The sequence below is a fragment of the Grampus griseus genome (genome assembly GCF_964374135.1).
Source record: "Grampus griseus genome assembly, chromosome: 2".
NCBI classification, from domain to species: domain Eukaryota; kingdom Metazoa; phylum Chordata; class Mammalia; order Artiodactyla; family Delphinidae; genus Grampus; species Grampus griseus.
This window is the reverse complement of record NC_139018.1, coordinates 4,808,203-4,826,008: the sequence shown is the minus strand read 5'-3', so window position 1 is coordinate 4,826,008 and position 17,806 is coordinate 4,808,203. Positions and strand designations below refer to the sequence as shown.

The 17,806-nt window shown below is 50.5% G+C and overlaps 2 protein-coding genes across 3 annotated transcripts in view; one reads left to right on the top strand and one right to left on the bottom strand.

Annotated features, from left to right (window-relative positions):
• Positions 1 to 9,834, bottom strand: part of WARS1 (tryptophanyl-tRNA synthetase 1) — a 33,410-nt gene extending 23,576 nt beyond the window's left edge. The window contains exons 1-2 of one of the 2 annotated variants that reach the window (XM_082682012.1): positions 9,772 to 9,834; positions 4,207 to 4,385 (exon numbers count right to left, since the gene is read on the bottom strand). In XM_082682012.1, the coding sequence (XP_082538138.1) occupies positions 4,207 to 4,320 (114 nt within the window). In that variant the 5' untranslated portion in view covers positions 4,321 to 4,385; positions 9,772 to 9,834. Of the gene's footprint in view, positions 1 to 4,206; positions 4,386 to 8,751; positions 8,909 to 9,771 lie in introns of those variants that run through there. The other variant, XM_082682013.1, reaches the window with a different exon arrangement.
• A 124-nt stretch (positions 9,835 to 9,958) lies between these two features.
• The window catches only part of WDR25 (WD repeat domain 25), a 140,700-nt gene continuing 132,852 nt past the window's right edge, over positions 9,959 to 17,806 (top strand). Inside the window, exons 1-2 of the mRNA XM_082648319.1 lie at positions 9,959 to 10,006; positions 13,001 to 13,843. Coding sequence (XP_082504445.1) covers positions 13,037 to 13,843 — 807 coding nt within the window. The 5' untranslated portion in view covers positions 9,959 to 10,006; positions 13,001 to 13,036. The remainder of the gene's footprint in view (positions 10,007 to 13,000; positions 13,844 to 17,806) is intronic.

The following is a 17,806-nucleotide window of genomic DNA, read 5'->3' as shown; positions in this document are numbered from 1 at the left end:
ACCTCATTACGGTAGTGCCTAGGCTGTACGTGCAGCAGAATAAAGGCTTAGCAAGCATGATCTATCAAGTTATCTATGGGAGAATTACCTTGCTTTGAAGTGCCCTGAAGTCACTACCCTTTAATCACCAGCTGTGTGACTTGTTTTTCATACTCTATGTGGCCTAACTCAGCTTCCAACCAGGTGGCTCTTTGAAAGTCAAACATCTAACCAGGGTCCCAGTTCAAGGACCACCTGTTAACTGGAATGGGACCAAAACAGACAAGCAGGCTCGTCTTGTCCGTTTTCTTGTTCTCAATCTAACATGGACCAGGACACTGAAACAGATTTTAAAAGCTGATGTTCTGAAAAAAGCCAGACATGAAAGACTCTATATACACTACCTGATTAAATAAAGTTCCAACACAGAAGGAACTATCCACAGTGGGGGAGGCAGGGTGGAGGCCTCTCTTGGGAGAGTAGAGGCAGGGCCTGAAGCGGCCCGAGGGTGGCTTCTGTGCCATTTCTCCAACTGGATGCTGGTTACACAGGTTTGGTCATTTTGTGAAAATTCAGTGAGCTGCCTGTTTGTGATCTCCATATTTTTCTGAACGAATGATGTATTTCAATTTAAAAAGTTTACTTAAACTAAAAGAAGAAGAAAAAAGGCTCTGTTCTCTACCTTAACCCCTACGATCCAGTGTCATTTCGTGAATCCCGCTCTAACTGTCTCCCATTAGAGCCCCCAGATTCCGACCTACCCGCCAGGAGAAGCTTTGTGAGCTACTGTTTCTGAAAGCAGTGGGTGTTATTCTCTTGGTACACGAAGGAGAAAGAACGCCGAGGGCCATGACCTGGACAGACGGCAGAGAGAGTGGAGGAAGAGCCTGCGGCACCCTCACTGGACCAGAGATCCCCGAGTAGCTCAGCTATTTCACTTAAAGTGAATTTCCAAAACATCAGGTGCTTCTAGTATGATACATTTCAGGGTCAGATACAAACTTACTCCATTTAACTCTGGTTTCATCATGTAACCTCTGATCTCCCTTGTTGAGTCAGCTGACTATGCATTAGTCAAAGACCACCCTCGAAAGAGTTATTCTAAACTGTGTTAACAATGTTCATTGCAGCACTACTTACAATAGCCAGGACATGGAAGCAACCTAAGTGTCCACTGACAGATGAATGGATAAAGAAGATGTGGTACATACATACAAGGGAATATTACTCAGACACAAAAAGGAACGAAATTGAGTTATTTGTGATGAGGTGGATGGACCTAGAGTCTGTCACACAGAGTGAAGTAAGTCAGAAAGAGAAAAACAAATACCGTATGCTAAAGCACATGTATGGAATCTAAAGAAATGGTACTGATGAACCTAGGGGCAGGGCAGGAATAAAGATGCAGATGTAGAGAATGGACTTGAGGACACGGGGAGGGGGAAGGGTAAGTTGGGACGAAGTGAGAGAGAGGCATGGACTTATATATACTACCAAATGTAAAACAGCTAGCTAGTGGGAAGCAGCTGCTTAGCACAGGGAGATCAGCTCAGTGCTTTGTGACCACCTAGAGGGGTGGGATAGGGAGGGTGGGAGGGAGACGCAAGAGGGAGGAGATATGGGGATGTATGTATATGTATAACTGATTCACTTTGTTATACAGCAGAAACTAACACACCATTGTAAAGCAATTGTACTCCAATCAAGATGTTAAAAAAAAAACCATGTTAAGTATTGTTTGCTAAAATGCTGAACATAACTGGAGTCACTAAGAGTTACTAACTAAAAGCATTTATTAACATTATTCGAATTTAACGTCAAATGACAAAAATATCACCGTCAGGTTCCTAAAATGGGTTTATAGAGTAAATGATCAACATTTCGGTCCTTTATTTATTTTAGGTTTTCAGATTTTTTTTTTTTAAAACAACTTAGCCTCATCTATTGAGCCCTGCCTGGTGTTGTAAACCCCTTTCTGTGAATAATCAACTCCTTTTTTTGGATATCACTGTTTCTTTCTTTTAAAATGTAATGGATTATTTAGGGTCCAAATAGTCAAAGTAAACTACTGGAGTGACTGTGATATGGTTGATACCATCTGGTGAGAACCTAGGAAGAGATTTTTGAAAAGACGACGACAGGGATTGGAAGTGACAGACGAGGAAGTCATGGACATGAAGAAGCTGGGTGACCGAGAGTGAAAGAAAGTGCTTAGGTGATGGTTACAGACGCAGACTGAATGGGTTACACTTCTAAAACCCACTGCAGCAACAGCAAAGAGATCTTTAAAAAAGGCATAACCCACGAGGACCAAGGGAACAGGAAGAGGATGACAGCAACAAGATTCAGAAGCTGGAAAGCGGAGGGATGAGTCGTACCTGACCGAACACGGGAGAAGAACAAATGCTAAGACAACACGGGGAACCTGGGCAGCGACTGGACTTACATTGCTGTGGAATCCCTGAGAGGTCTGGGCATTGGCGGCCCTAGATACTCAAAGAAGTGAGGGTGAAAGCGGGCTGTAAAACTAGGAGCACTTTGAAAGTCTGTCTAAGAAGCAGTTACTGAGATCTCCCCCCTACCCGGTACATCCCCCCTCCCCCATCCAGAGGTTTAGTGTCTCATCAAGGAGAGTAAAAAGTGTCCAGACTGGAAGCACTTTGCTCAGCGGGGGCGGGGGCGGGGGCAGTGCACAGAGAATGGGGGCTTCAGCGAGCGATCACACAGCCCAGCTCCTCTGCCCCACTCAGCTCACAAGGCTGGCGGCCGGACCCGCACCCTCTGGACAGCAGACTGGAGGAGTCCTCTCCGGGGACTCTATAAGCCTCAAAGAAGAGCTAAAGACCCTGACACTGAAGCCTTCCCAAGGCCAGAGAGCAGCGTGGCTGCCGTCCAGGGAAGGGAAAGCCACAGGACAAGCCCCTCCCAGCTCTGAGCGCTCCCGCTAAAGTGCCGCTACATGGCTGAGCGTCACCAAACACCAGACGACGGCATCTAATACAAAAGGCAGAAGGAACAAAAAGCTAACTTGGAAGAAACCGAGTTTATAAAGTGGGTGGAGAACACTGGAAAAACTATCACCAAGATCTCAGAGACAGAAGGACAGTGTACCCATGAAATAAGAGCAGAGAGCTATGAGGAAAGGCACGTTCAGAGATCAAACGGCTCTTGGAAGCCAAAAATGACAGAATAAGTGAAAAACCATAGGAGGGTTAGAAGTTGACGAAACATACCTAAAAGAAGAACAAAAAGAAAAATAAATGAGGAAAATAAGTCAAAAAATAAAAAATTCAGAGGACCAGTCTTTGAATTAAAAAAATACACAAAGAAACAGAAACCAAAACAAAAAACCCAGGATACATCAAAGAAATAATATAATTTCTGAGAATTAAAGGTCATGAACTTCTGGTTTGAAAGGAACAAACTAAAAGATCCTGTACGATGCAACTAGATCCCACGTGCTATGACTAAGAGCTGGCGGGCGCAGCCAAATTAAAAAGGAAAAAGAAAGGCCAAGCAGGGGCGTTCCCAAGCGGCCTGGGTTTAGGATTCTGGGCTTTCGCTACCGCGGCCTGGGTTTAGGATTCTGGGCTTTCTCTACCGCGGCCTGGGTTCAGTCCCTGGTTGGGGAACTGAGATCCTGCAGGCCGCAAGGTGCGGCCAAAAAACCCCAAAATGAAACAAAGAAAAGCCAAGCAAAAAGCAATTAAGACAACTATCAACTCTGGAGAAAACAAAAGTTGGGCAGGAAAGGAGAAGCACTTATGCTATACCCAGTGGGTCAGCAGCGTTTACATGGAGACTGGGGGGATGGGAAGTGCTTATGAAAGTGCTAATTCCTTGTCGTCCACAGTGAAAGCCCCAAACCCGAACACCTATCAGGAGCAATATAATGTGTGGGTTTTTTTTTTTTTTTTTTTTTAATGTGTGGTTTTGAGAGACGTAGGGGTTATATAGCCAAAGAATCAGCTAAAAGAATTGAAAATCGTTGTTTCTGGGAGCAGGAAACAGAGAGAGGCGGGGTGGACGGCTGCTGTTTCCCAGCGGCTTCCCTTTAGACTACACGCATCGATGCTGATAAAGGAGAAAATACATTTAAACTGAGAGCCAAAACACCTCAGGTGGTGAGGGAACGGAATCCTGGTAACATGACCCTACAGACGTGGCTTGGATGTGTGTGTGTGTGTGTGTGTGTGTGTGTGTGTAGGACCCAGCTAAACGACATACCTTCGCCGCGTTTCTGGCTTTGAGGGCCCTCACGAGCTCCCCTTGAGCAGCAATGTTCTTGAACAGCTCCAGTGGAGACCCACAGCCCTGCTCACCGTTGGGCACATCTGCCATTTTCCAGGACCTGCGTTCACAGCCGGCTAGGGTGTTGGCAGATTTGCTCAGTGGTCCAGACAAGACTGTGGGGGGAGGAGAGAGAGAGATTAACAAACCATCGCAGCTGTTTTTCCCTTACCGTAGCTAGTTCTTCTTTCCAAAAAGGTTGGAGATGGGTTATAATAAAGGGCATAGATAATATAACATTAATAAAAATATAAGCAGAAATTTGGAGCCATGAAACAGGGGAAAAGAGGAAGAACAAATGCTAATGATGAGGTCGAAAGGAATCGCTGTGATATACAGACTTAGGGAGGGCAAAGAAAGACCCCTCCTAACCGAGGGCAAGTGTGCATCTGCCGAGGTGCCCCTGTGCCTCGGCCAGTGCCCAGGACACAGGAAGGACTCGTGTCTGCTCAGGCAGCAAACACCAAAGTGCTTTAGTAACCCTAAGTTCACCACAACTAGAAACATTTGGCAAATGGCTATTTACTCTTTATCTTAATTGCTTTCGGGATGAATTCCCAGGCCTTTGCAGTCATAACCAACATACTGCTGAACAAATGGCTTCCTTTGCTGGCCAGCTGTTCCGTTCTCAGACGAAGGGAAGTCTGGGTGGAGGCAGGGCCTTATCCCTTTTGGGTTCCAAATGAGGTAAGAATCATATACAGCCTGTCCACTCCACATGCTGCCTTATATAACCGCAAACCTCTGAAGGTGTCCCTGCACCTCCTATTGGTCATTATTTACTATTAACCTTAAGAAAGGTGGGGCACATGGCAGGCTACCTGAGGCCGCCTTGGGGCCCCTTTTGGGTTGGTCACTTCCCTTTTCTGAGTGTCAGCTTCCTCAGCTATAAAGCAGCAGCATCGGGAACTCTGTCACCTACCTCAAGGGCTGTTATGAGAAGAAATGAGAAAAAACGACATGGTGGCATTTTACAAAATGTAAAGTAAGGCACAAACCCATTGCAAGTATTACTTGTTAGGGTTCCAGAGCTTGGCTGAGCTCCAGTTCCATCTGTAACTTGCTGTTACACCTTGGACGAGGAGGATGACCGTGACAGTGCGGCTACACCAGAGCAGCTAACCTCCGGCTCTTAAGTGCCTGGTATTCTTCTAAGCACCTTATACATAGTAATTCACTTAAACCTACAGCAATCCTATGGGACAGATCTGTTATCTCTGTTTCGTAGATGAGCAAACTGAGAGGCTATAACACTTGCCCAAGATAACGCAGTTCGTGAGTGGTCGAGATGAGATACAAACCCAAACAGTTTGACCCCAGAACCTATGCTCGCAAACATTACCCTATGGGCTACTTAACTGTCACACGCCTCAGTGTCTCAACTGTAAAATGGGAGTAACAATAACAACACTAACTTGCAGGACTGGTCACGGAATAAGTGTGATAATGTCGGTAAGTAAATAGCAAAGCATCAGCCACAGAGGAGAGGTTTAACGAATGACTATTTTGTGTCTTTGATCATTAAAAATTTTTTTTCTAGCAGCTCTATGAACAAAACACAAATTTGAGGGGTAATTTATTTTTATTCATCCATTTGTTAAATATCTGTTTAAAAAATACGTAAAATTTAAACCAATCTTTATATAAGTCAATGAAACCGTAATACTGAAACCAGGATGGAACAGTAGCCAGTTTCTTTCCCCTCCTTGCTGAGAATTGCCTCAATTCCTGGAAAGGGAGGCCCGTAAAAAAGAGAAGGAATGTGGAAGAAGCTTCTGACTAGCGCTGGAGAGGAGAAACACTCAGGCCCATATCAAATAACCACCAAAGTGATGAAAATTACTTCTAGCCACAAATGCTCAAACATCACGCCCAGATGCTTTACCCATGACCCCCAATTCTCCCAACCTTCAAAGCTGGGTGGTACAGTATCTGCTCTGCATTAGCGACCAGAGGCTGACGGCTCAGGGAAGTTAGAACCGTCCTCTGAGGTTCCATGCCAGAGTAGCCAAACCGGGATCCGATGCCAAAGCCCCCCTCGAGCATGTGCTCTCTCAAATTCCAGCTGCTCCCCCTGCCCGGAACGTCTCATACCCTCCTCTGCCCGCTGTCTTACTAATTCAAACCTCGGCTCCTCTTTGCGGCCTTTCCTGACCCCTGCACCCACGGGGCCAAGCTGGTTGCTCTGTCCTTGGTGATCCCTGAGCACTCGTGAGTGAGGTTATTAGAGCACTCACACTGCATGTAGTTATTTATGAAAATCCACCACACAGAGAATGCAAGTACTGGGTTTTATTCTTTCATGTGCTTCTAGCACCTGGTACAGAGTAGCTCATCAACAGACGTTTACTGAATGAATGTCTCACAAATCATCTAGTTTAATTTTCCCCTTCTGGTTTATATCCTCTTATAATACCTCTGCAGTATTCCAGTTTAAGGTAGATTTCTCCTACCTGGACTTTAGAAGTCCTCTTAGAACGTCCTGACACTGCACTGAGCCTTCCGAGACTTGGGAAGAGCCAGGTTAATCCCACGTACCCAGTCTTGTTTCCTCACCCATTGCGAACATCTGCCCACTATCCTGGTCACTCTTTTTGGAATTCCCTTCGGTTTACCCATGTCCTTCCAAAAATGTGGTGTCCTGAACAGAAGGCAACAAGTGGCTTTTGAAGTCTGCGAGTAGGACCCAAATCAAGCACAGATTAAAATTACCCTTAAAAATTCCTAGGGAAAGCGCCAGGTAGAATGACTTGGTGAGCCCCAGACGGCGAATCTACCCCTGTGAAGGAGCAGATAACTGCAGAGGATCAGCTAGATGAACTGAGCCTGCATTTAGGGTTCCTGTTGTAGGGAAAAACATGTATCTTTAACTGTCAGAATCCCATTTAAGGAAGAAGAGGCACACGGGAATGAAACTTGACTGAGGAAACAGCAGGTGAGGTCTCCCTGCTCTCAGGATCACGAGGCATGTACTCACTGTGTGGGAATCACCCACACTGGAATCTCGTGTGTGTGCGCATGATGCAACTTCCTGAGTGATTACAGTGCTTCGGCAGTGATCAGAGACAAAGAGAATAGAACTATCACTTCCCTCATGTCAGGCATCCTTTCATTAGCCCATTTATGGGCACATATTCTCCTTTTGTCCTCCTATCTAGTCAACGTTCTCCTTTATTTCTTTGTTAACTAACTTTTAGAATTTAATTTAGCTTCAGAGGTTTTTAACCCAGAGTTCAGAACCTCTGAAATGACATCAACGGTTTGCCCGCACGTTTGCGGTTCTAAGCAGAGTATCCAGGTTTTACTACTTTCTCAAAGTGGTCCGAGATGCCAAGAGACTAAGGACCACTGCCTTCAGTGTTTACTGTGTAAACTGCAAATAGGGCTTTGAATTTTTGTCAAGGAAAACTGCTTTATCTATTTCACAAATACTACAATCTAAAACAAAGAAATGAAGCTATATCTGTGAAGTAATGTATCATCTCCTCTAAAAAAGGACTGGGAGTGAAAAGAGCAAAACTGCAGAGTCCACAGCAGGTCAGCACACAGCTAAGGAGGAAACTACAAGACTCTTCAAAATGAACTCTCCGTCCCTCTTTTTAAGGAACTTGAAACTTGTGCTCATTTTGAAAGGGTCCACTGTTCCCAAGGAGCATAACAGGCACCTGAAGAAACTGGGCACAGTTTGGGGATGAGGAATGGAAAGAGGAATTACAGAACTGTTTAACAGAACGGCAGGACAATCCCTTGGGCCACAATGAAACCATCTCACAGATAAGATCAGAATACACTGATTCTGCAATTTGGGGGAAGGGTGGCATTATGCACTACAGCCAATTCTGGAGCAGCTGAGAAGAGTGGGGTACCCAGAAGATCCTGGACGCCTGGAATATTACCAGGAGGTGGGAGACCATCTTCCACATCCTGACCCCTGAGTGTGGATGACAATGGCCTTGGACTGTCAAGTTTCCAGAGGACAAGAAAATGATGTCTTACCAGCTAGGAGTCCTTTAACGCTTCAAACCTTGGAACAGATTGAGGTCACTTTTTCTTTTTTAAACACTGAGAGGAAAGCTTACTTTCCCCTCCAAATAATAAAATGAACATCATCTTAAAAGGCAAAGAGGACATTAATTTATATGAAGCCAGGCATAAGCTACTTATGAGTATCACAATGAGACACCGTGGATGGATATCGACTATTTAAGGAGGGCTCATCAGTGAAAAATAGGATAGCCAACATCAAAGTGCTGAAAGTCAAGCTACGAATCCAAATAGGCAGCTACTCTTCCAGTATCTCCATTCCCTACAGAAGCTGTGAGCCACCTGAACTTTGGGACAATGAGATGAAATAAAATGCACAACACCCTGGTCCTAAGAGATGCTACTCCTCATGCCCTAAGCCAAGGTTTCCAGTACTTTGGGAAAAGGCTGGTAGAAATGCTAATAAACTCTAAGCCTAGCAAAGACGGCAATACATACCCAGGTTGCAGGAGGTGCTGCAGAGGTGGCCACTGGTCACGCTGGGCAGTTGAGAAGCTGAGACTGCCCAGTGCAGCTCGAGCTCGTCTTTAATAGTCTTTCCCTTTTTCTTTCAGTTTCCTTTCTAGAAAAGACTCTTCTCTTTTTTTTTCCTGTTTACCCCACCCTTTACTACTTGCATGTAGGAGCTTCTCGTAAATCACCCAATTTCTCAGAAACACTTGAGCCTCTCGACCAACCTCTTCGATGAGACTGTCCAATCAGGGGTGGGCGGAGGGGGGGATGCGGGTGGGGACCAGGGAAACTCTCTCGGGAAGCAAGACATTAGCTGGTCATTGCATCAGCCACCCCGTATCCCAGGTTGGCCTCCATATAACCTCCCCACCCTCTTCCCGTTCCCTATTCTCAGGATCAGTATGAATAACTGTGTTTGTGTATAGTCTTGGGGCGGGGAGGGAGGGGGTTGGGGGGGAAGGCGGATGGTAAATTCCTCGCCGCTGCTGTTCACGGAGGCGGCACAGGGCAGTGGAGAGATCATGAGTTCTGGGGTCAGACCCGGATTTCAAACCCAGTTTGGGAGTCTTCTTGTTACAAGACCTTGCGCAAGTCACATTCCCTCTCCGCTTCATCCTGCGTTTCCTCATTTGTGAAATGGGCATAAAGAAGCCTCGTAACTTTATCGTGGAGGGGACTAAGTGCGATACTACCGGCAAAGCCCCTGTCACATGGCAGGCACTCGTTAAAAGTGAGGGCCTCTCCCCTCGGCGAACGAGAAGAGGAGGGAGACGATGAAAGGTCGGTGCCGGTGGCAGTGGGCGACAGGCCAGGTCGGCGGCGCTGGGAGGACGGGGGCGATGGGCGCCGTGGCAGCCTCCGCGCACCCCGTGGTGCCAGAACCCGGCGAGCAGCGAGCCGGGCTCTGAGGAGGATACTCCGGGCCTTCGCGTGCAGGCGGCTCCGGGAGGGCCAGGTCATCTGGCGCCGCCCCGGCCTCCCTCCCTCTTTCATCCCCTCACTTACCCGCCCAGCCGGGGCCGTCAGCGCTGCCGGCTCAGCCACGGGTGGCCTCCTGGGCGTCCGTGGAAACGCCTTCCGGCCGGAACAACTTCCGGCCTGGCTGCGCCATCATTGGCTGTTCGCGTCGCGGGGCCGGGCGGAGGCCGCCGCTGATTGGCTGGCGGCCCCGGCGCCGGCAGAACGCGACTGGGTTGCGGGGTACAGGCAGGACAGCCTCCGGGAGGACCGAGAGCTTCCGGTGCGTGTGGTGAGCGGAGGGCCGGGGGCGGTAGGGGACTGGGATCTGGCGGTGGGCCGAGCGCTCCACGCCACTCCGCGCGGGCAGTTCACTGCCGCTCGCCTGTCCTGTGTCTCCGGTTACTTCCGAACGCGCAGTGCTCTGGACGATCCTCACCTCTCACTCTTGACAGCCCGGCTAACTCCTTTGCATTCTTCAAAACCCATCTCTGGTCGTATCTTGTTTGTTGCCTTCATCAGTCTGTGGCCTCCGGCGCAGGATCCGTGTTTTGTGCTTAATCTCTGTCCATAAGACCTAACATAAGGCTTGGCACAGAGTAGGTAATAAGGAAATATTTGTTGAATGAGAATATCCTATTCCTTTTACTTTCTCTGTGCCCCCCCACCCCCCAGGTTGCATTTCACAAATATTTCTAGGTGCTGGCGATCAAACAGTGAACAGAACACAAAAAGTCCTGCCCTGGTGGAGCAGACATGCTGATGACTGCCAATGCCACTCCCCCCTTTTGTAGTCTTATTTCTCCAAAGACGACTTTTTCTTCTGGCTGTTCTTCTTCTTGGTTTAATCGCTCCCTCTTTCCATGAAAAAGTTTCCTTTTCTTCCCCCTTTGCCTTAGAAACATAAAAGGCAGCAAACACTTTCCCCCTAAAGTTTACGTTGTCCCCAGTGGCTCACAATCTTCTCTGTTTTTGCCTGTTTTTCTTGAGTCATCCTTGCCTCCTTCTCTCTCACCCCATTTGATCAGTTTTGTTGGTCCGGTCTTCAGTGTTTTTTTATCACCTCTGCTCCCTCACCTGCAGAGCATCACCTTCTGCCTTAGGCCTGCCTCGGCCTCCCAATGTTAAACTGCATCCCAGGCCCACTACCACGCCTCCTTTTCTTTTCTGTTTTACTTTTCTCCTTAGGATTTCTCACCTCCGGACATGCTCTGTTTCGCTTGGTTCTGATCTGTCTCTCCCCACTGGCATGTGAGCATGGCGAGCACAGGGCATCGTCGACCGTCTCATTTGCCCTGGTGTTCCTGGTGCCTCGTGTGGGGCTTGGCTAGTAGCCCATGCTCTGTCAGTGTTTGTTGAATGACTGAATGAAATGTACATGAAGCAGATAGGGAGCCCGTCAGTGTTTGTTGAATGACTGAATGAAATGTACATGAAGCAGATGGGGAGCCCTATCATCCACCTGCCTGCATTCATTCAGTCCTTGCTGCCTTGCCTTGTAGGAAGTGGGACTCATGGGCCCCAAGCCCACTACTCTCTGATCTTTTGCTGTAGACTTCATCTTTAGTTCTGGTTATTGGCGTCTCCTGTGATTCGACAACTGTGGACAACTGGGTGGGTAGGAATCCATCCCAGTGGCTGCAGACAGGAGCCTTTGTGGTGGGAACCTGGTGGGTTCCCTCTGACAGGACGGAATGCTGTGGTGGGCGGTCCTGTGCATAGGAATTGAGACAGATGAAGTGTCTGATCAGGATGCAGGACCAGACTAAGTAGTGAGAGAAAAGAAATGCCAAATCCTTCACAGTGCACGCTTCCCTTTGTTTATAATTCGTCCGTTATATTAGTTCCATTTGAGATGGGCTGGCTTGTTGTGGAAGTTTTATTTAGATAACGGCTCTGTGTGTGGAAGGTGTTACCTGCCTGGATTGGGCTACAGGTGGGGGTGGGATTTTTGGAGGAGGCAGGCAACAGACATTTTTTGAATGATGACATAACTTGTTTGGTACCCTTTATGGGAAAGGCATGGAAGGGGTGGGATGGTTGATTCCAGGGGACATGAAACCCACTGCCCAGGGGAAGACGTGGGTGATAGACAGGCTGTCTGGAATGGCGTAACCGAGGACCCCCAGGGAGTCTTCAGGCCTCACCTGACCCCACGTGTGGGAAGAGGAGCTCAGGATGGTTTATTAAGGTAGGGGACGCAGGCTTTCCCGGAAGTGGCCTGTTGCCTGAGCTTTCAGGGCTGCTCCACCGCGCCCTCTGCTGTCCTGGATGTGTGCAGCAGCGTTGTTTTCCTCTTGATTACTTGCTTCATGTTAACTGCACAGAATTGAATTCCAGGAGGAAGTACTTCTTTGTAGAAACTAGTTGGCTACAACTGATTCTGTAGGATGTTTCAGAATTCCAGGAAGAGTTTTTTAGAAAGGGGAAGTTGTTGTGTGAGCCTGTGTTTGGAGTGAAACTGGCAGATTTGGTTCACACCCTTGGAATGGGGTGGACCCATGCCTCAGGCACCTCTCCGCCCTGTGTTGCCGGTCTATCTCTCCGACTGGCTTGTAGTTGAGATGGGATATCTGGGGAAGAGTGTTCTAGGCAGAGAGAATAAAAGGAAGGACTGGAGCATAAAGGGAGGACAAAGGTGAGGGCAGCTGCTTTTAGCACATGGTGGGTCCTGGTCATCTTTGCATTTCAGTATTTTCAGAACTAACCTCGCTCGCGTTGATGAGTGTATGCTCTTCTTGTCTGTTGCTCATAAGCAGTGCTGCAAGCTCTCTGTACACCTGTCTTTGCAAACACGTGCTAGTATTTGTGTAGGACAGAGTTCCAAAGTGGGTTGTGGCAGTAAAAGCTATGTGTGTTTAAATTTACAATAGATCCTGCCCAAAGCGCCCTTCCAAAACGTCTCTTTAAAACCATGAGTCTTTCTGTCCAGGCACCCTGTCTCCATTTAGTCAGGTCCTCTTTTATATCTTTCAGTACATTTTTAGTTTTCTTTGTGTAGGTCTTACTATTTTCTTGTTGTTAAATTTTTTTTTTTTTTTTTTGGCCGTGCGGCACAGCATGTGGGGGGATCCCCGACCAGGGATCGAACCCGCGCGTGGAAGCACGGAGTCTTAACCACTGGACCCCCAGGGAAGTCCCAAGGCCTCATTTTTAATGTGTTTATTCTTATGGGTTTTTCAGTCTTGGATTTGCTCTGTGGCACGTTTGCTTTTGGAACGTGGTAGGAAACATTCTGCCATGCACATCTTCTGACACTTTGTTTGACCTTAGGTAGTTTGCCCTTGACGGACAAGGAGAAACTGTGTCTTCAATGGCTTCGCTGGTGGCTTATGACGACTCGGACTCAGAGCCTGAGACTGAGCCTGGGGGCAGTTTTAATCCTGCCGGCCAGATGAAAGATGCTTCAGATGCCATCAGACCTCCTGGGCGGGATTTTGCCTCGGAAGTCCTGGATGCGAAGGACGGGGGCGCACTGCCCACAAAGCATGGTTCTTGTGAAGATGCAGCCAGCTGTCGTCTCCCTCTGGCTCGGCTCTGGAGCAGTGACTCAGGATCTTGCCCCAACCAGAGGCTGCAGTGGCCCAGGACAGAGCTTGAGGTCACCTTCCCCACCAGCCAGCCTGCTCGTCCTTCCCTGTGGACCAGCCATGCTCCAGCTGGCCACGTGCCCCTGGCAGCTGCCCGCTTAAAGCAGGTGAAACTCTCCTGGGGAACTTCTGGCTCCCCTGAGCCATCTTTCTGTGCCCGAACTGGATCTGAAACCCCAGGTAAAAACGGCAGCTCTCTTCAGAGGCAGTGGTGTGAGGACTGTGTTGTACCCTATACCCCGAAAAGACTAAGACAGTTGCAAGCATTAAGCACGGAAACAGGCAAGAGTAAAGACATGGAGCCCCAGGGTCCCTGTGCAGGGCGTGCCCCAGCCCCTCTCTGTGTGGCGCCCCAAGTGTCCGAGTTTATTCAGCCGTATTTGGACTGTCAGTATAAGGAAACCAAGATTCCCAGGAAGGTACTCTTCCATCTGAGAGGCCACCGGGGCCCAGTCAACAACATTCAGTGGTGTCCAGTCTCTTCCAAGAGCCACATGCTTCTCTCAACTTCTATGGATAAAACCTTCAAGGTAAGACTTGAGTGAAATTGCTCTTTTCAGCTGCTCTTAGGAATAAACTGCTGGGCTGTTTTGTTCTTCAAAACGGTGAGGTGGGGCCTGGTTACAGGTTTCTTTTTGGGCATTTCTGGAGTTCTCTTTGTTGCCTTTGGGAGAGGGTTTTCAATGGCCCACCTGGACGGCTGGTGCGTCCTGTCCCATCGCCGCCCCCCTCCCCCGAGGCGGCCTTGCCCAGGCCACCAGAGGATGCTAGCCCTGCCCCCTGCTGGGGGCGCCAGGGGCGCCCAGACACACTCACGCCCCCGGAGGATGAGGTCGCTGAGTGAGAGGGAGCAGAGGGGGAAGAAAGGCCCAGGCCAGGCCCCAGGACCTTGGGGACATCCACTGCGACCCCCACTGAGTGCCGAACAACAGTTAGCTCTGTACCAGGTGCTGTGCCGGATGCAGGGGGTGTAAAGGTCGCTGAGCTGACCCTGGCTTCCAGGCCGGCACAGTGGACTAGGGGCCATGGACTAGCGGAGAGGCGCTCACAAGCCTGCGTCGGGGCCGTGAGGATGGGGCCCCAGGGGGTTCCATGGGGGCTGAGGGCACCCGGGGGAGGGCAGCAGCTCAGCTGGAAAGGGCTTGGTGAAGGCTTCCAGGAGGGAAGTTTCACTTGGTGAAGGGAGTGGGCTTGGCTCTAAGCATGGGCAGCTATGAGGCCCATGATGGGGTGAGGGGCCCGAGGCTGGGGAAGAGGGCAGGGTCAGAGCAGGGAGGGCTCTGGATGCCCCGCCGGGGACTTCCGGTTTACGCAGAAACTCTTTTTTGGTTGTTATTTATTTATTTTAAAAGCTCCCGAGGTAAGGCAGACTTGTAGTAAGCAGTGCCCATGTGGACAGGTAGGTAGTGTGACAGGTGTGTCACACCTGCCTGGAACCTGCCCTCCAGCCCCCTCGCCTGCCCCCCGCCCCGCCCCAGACTGTCCTCTGTCCCCCTCCTCACTTTCCTCGGCCCCTAGCAAAGCCCAGTACATAGTTGGTGCCAAATACACGTGAGCCAAGCAAAAGCTTCCTGGAAAGAAAGTAGCTTTGGAGTTGCAGGGACGGGGCTTCGAGTGCAGCTTTGCTGTGAGTGGCTGGCCAGCTGCCCAAGCCGCCCCCTCTGAGTCTGGAGGCTCATCTGTGAAGGGCCTGGTTGTACCTGGGTCATGGGACTGTGTGATGAAAACGCTTCCAAAGCCCCTGGCGCAGAGGCAGGAGCCCCATAGGTGCTCAATAGATGTCAGCTTCCCCGCCTGTTTTCCTCACGGTTCTGGATCCTGCCTGCCGAGGACACTGTATTTGCACGTTTCATTTTGAGCTTTTTTTCTCAGGAGGCATTTTTGGAAGCTAAGAAAGGAAGCCCAAGTACAGTGAAGTCTTGGAAACGACCTCTGTCGATGAGTGTCATTTTAGGTGGCACGTTTGAGTCCTGGAATGACGTGTCTGTGTTCTTGTCTGCGAGGCTGATGGAGTTCTGTGGGGACAGTGTCGTGTCCCGTCTGCAGCCTGGAGCCCCAGGGTTTACATGCATATTTTTGTTGCTTTTCCTGCGAGTTCGGGGGCCCTGTGGTCCGCTCAGGAGGCTCCTCACGTCCCTGGTGTGCGTTGTCACGTGCTTGGACCCATCCCCCAGTCCTGGGGCTTCTTGGCCCTTCCTCCCGCGAGCCTGCACCTGTCCCTCTGGTCAGGAGCCTGTCTGGAGGGTTCCTGGTGGGCAGTGTCTGGCTGGTCCCTGGAGTTAGAATGATCTGGGCTCAAGGGCTGGCTCCATCCCCAAAGCTTCGTGATCTTGGGCAAGGCACTTGACCTCTCTGAGCCTCTTTCCTCGATGAGACAAGCTTGTGAGACCTACGGCCGGGGCTTCTCAGGTGGGACACACGCCCAGGTGCTGTGTGTAAAGCCCCCAGTCTGATGCCGGGCCCGTGGTGTGGTGGAGTTCTGTGGAGAGTGGCATGGTTACAGGTGGGCCACCTGAAGGGCGTGGGCAGCCCCTTCCTAGGACCCCAGGGGGTGGGGCCAGTCTGCCAGACATGGGCAGCCCAGGCTTTTGTGTGTGTGTATATGTGTGTATAGTATGTGGCGTGATGTGTGTGTGTGCACGAACATGCAGGTATTTAAATTTTTCTTTTTTCTTCCTATTTTTTTTATTTTTTTATTTTATTTTTTTATACAGCAGGTTCTTATTAGTCATCCATTTTATACACATCCGTGTGTACATGTCAATCCCAATCTCCCAATTCATCACACCACCCCCACCCCGCTGCTTTCCCCCCTTGGTGTCCATACGTTTGTTCTCTGCATCTGTGTCTCCATTTCTGCCCTGCAGGCCGGTTCACCTGTACCATTTTTCTAGGCTCCACATACATGCGTTAATATACGACACTTGTTGAGGAGGCGGCAAGCTTGCCGGGGGCCTCAGAGGACAGGCTGGGTCGCTGTGGGCAGAGCTGGGTGGAGGGATGTGTCTGCCCACCCGCCCTCGGGGCTGTGTCTCCTGGTGGGGAAGGGCAGGCCTGGAGCCCTGTGGGGACCGGTCTGCACCCGGCTTCAGTCAGGTGCTCTGCGGGCCCTGCTCCGGTGACTTTTGCCCAGAAAGTTTAGATTTGCTGAGCAGGGGCATCCCATGATAGTTTTGGAACACAGAGCGTCTGAGTGACGCCGCTGACTCGGGGCGTGGTGTTTGTTCGGCCGTGTAGCGGGTGTTCGCGCAGAGATGAGCCTGCGGGCTGTGTGCTGGGGAGGCGGGGAGGCCCCGCGGAGGGGACCTGGGAGCAGCCAACCCGCTGTGACAGCTCATGACCAGAAGAGGGCGCAGTTGGTCCACCTTGGGACGGCTGCTCAGGCAGAGGGACTATCTGTTACAGGAAAGCAAGCCCTGCTTGGGGCAATTCCCTGAGGCCTCCCCTGGCCGTGGGGCTGCCCTGGGCGGGGCCTGGCACCGCTGCGTCGCCCATCTGTCCCGAGGACGGTGGTGTGTGCTGCAGGCAATGACGCGGGCACTGGCTCCTTGCTTGGCCTGGCACCCTCCAGGGAGCCCTGCCCCCGGCGCTGTCCGTCTCTCATGGTGGGGCTGCAGAGTGGCGTTGGGGGTGGCCCCAGGGGCAGAGTGTGGCTGCCGTCATGGCTGCTGCGGTCCGCATCTCCTGACCATTTTCTTACCGTGGGTGTCTCGAAAATCAGGGCCTCTACAAGCCATAGATGCAAATAGTCTGGCCAGGGTCCTCTCTGCTTTATGATGTTTGACAGTTTTCAGTGACAGAATTATTTGGCAAATCGACCTTAAGCAACTTTTCAGTGTGAAGACCTTGAGGCAGGGCTGGAGGAGCCAGGATGGGAAGATGGATGGAGAGCAGCTGGGGGCGGGGGGCTGGAAGCCCGGGAGGGAAGTCCCGGCTGGGGCCTTGGAAGCGCTGGGTCCTCAGGGTTGTGTGTGTACCGGTGGGCAGCTGGCAGCTTTTCCCTCCCTGGTGTCGGAAGGTGGGCCACGTGGGGGTCCTTGTGGTCGGGTAGGAGCTGGAGGGGTGCTTGGGAGGCGCTGCGTGGATGCTTCATCTGAGGTGGGGACAGGATCGTGGGCGCAGGCAGGAGTCCTGGCTTGCTGCAGCCCAGTCCTGGGCGGAGAGCAGATGCTGGGTGAGTAGGAATGAGCTAGAAGAGGTGGGTGCGACAGGGCACGCCCCCCCTCCCCTCCCTTCGCCACTCTGCACTCTCTTTGGAGGGTACCTTCCCCTTGTCTTTCAGTTAAAGTCTACCAGAGTGCCTTCTTACCGGCCCCCCCCCCCCCCCGCCTTGGTCAGGAAGGAGGGGAGAGCTTGGGGGCTGGGGTCCTAGGACTTCAATTTGAATCCTCCCTCTGCTGCTGACTGGCTGTGTGATATCAGGCAAGTTACTTCACTTCTCTGAGCCTCAACCTGTGTTATGTAAAGTAGAGGTAGTTATGCATAGCTTGCTG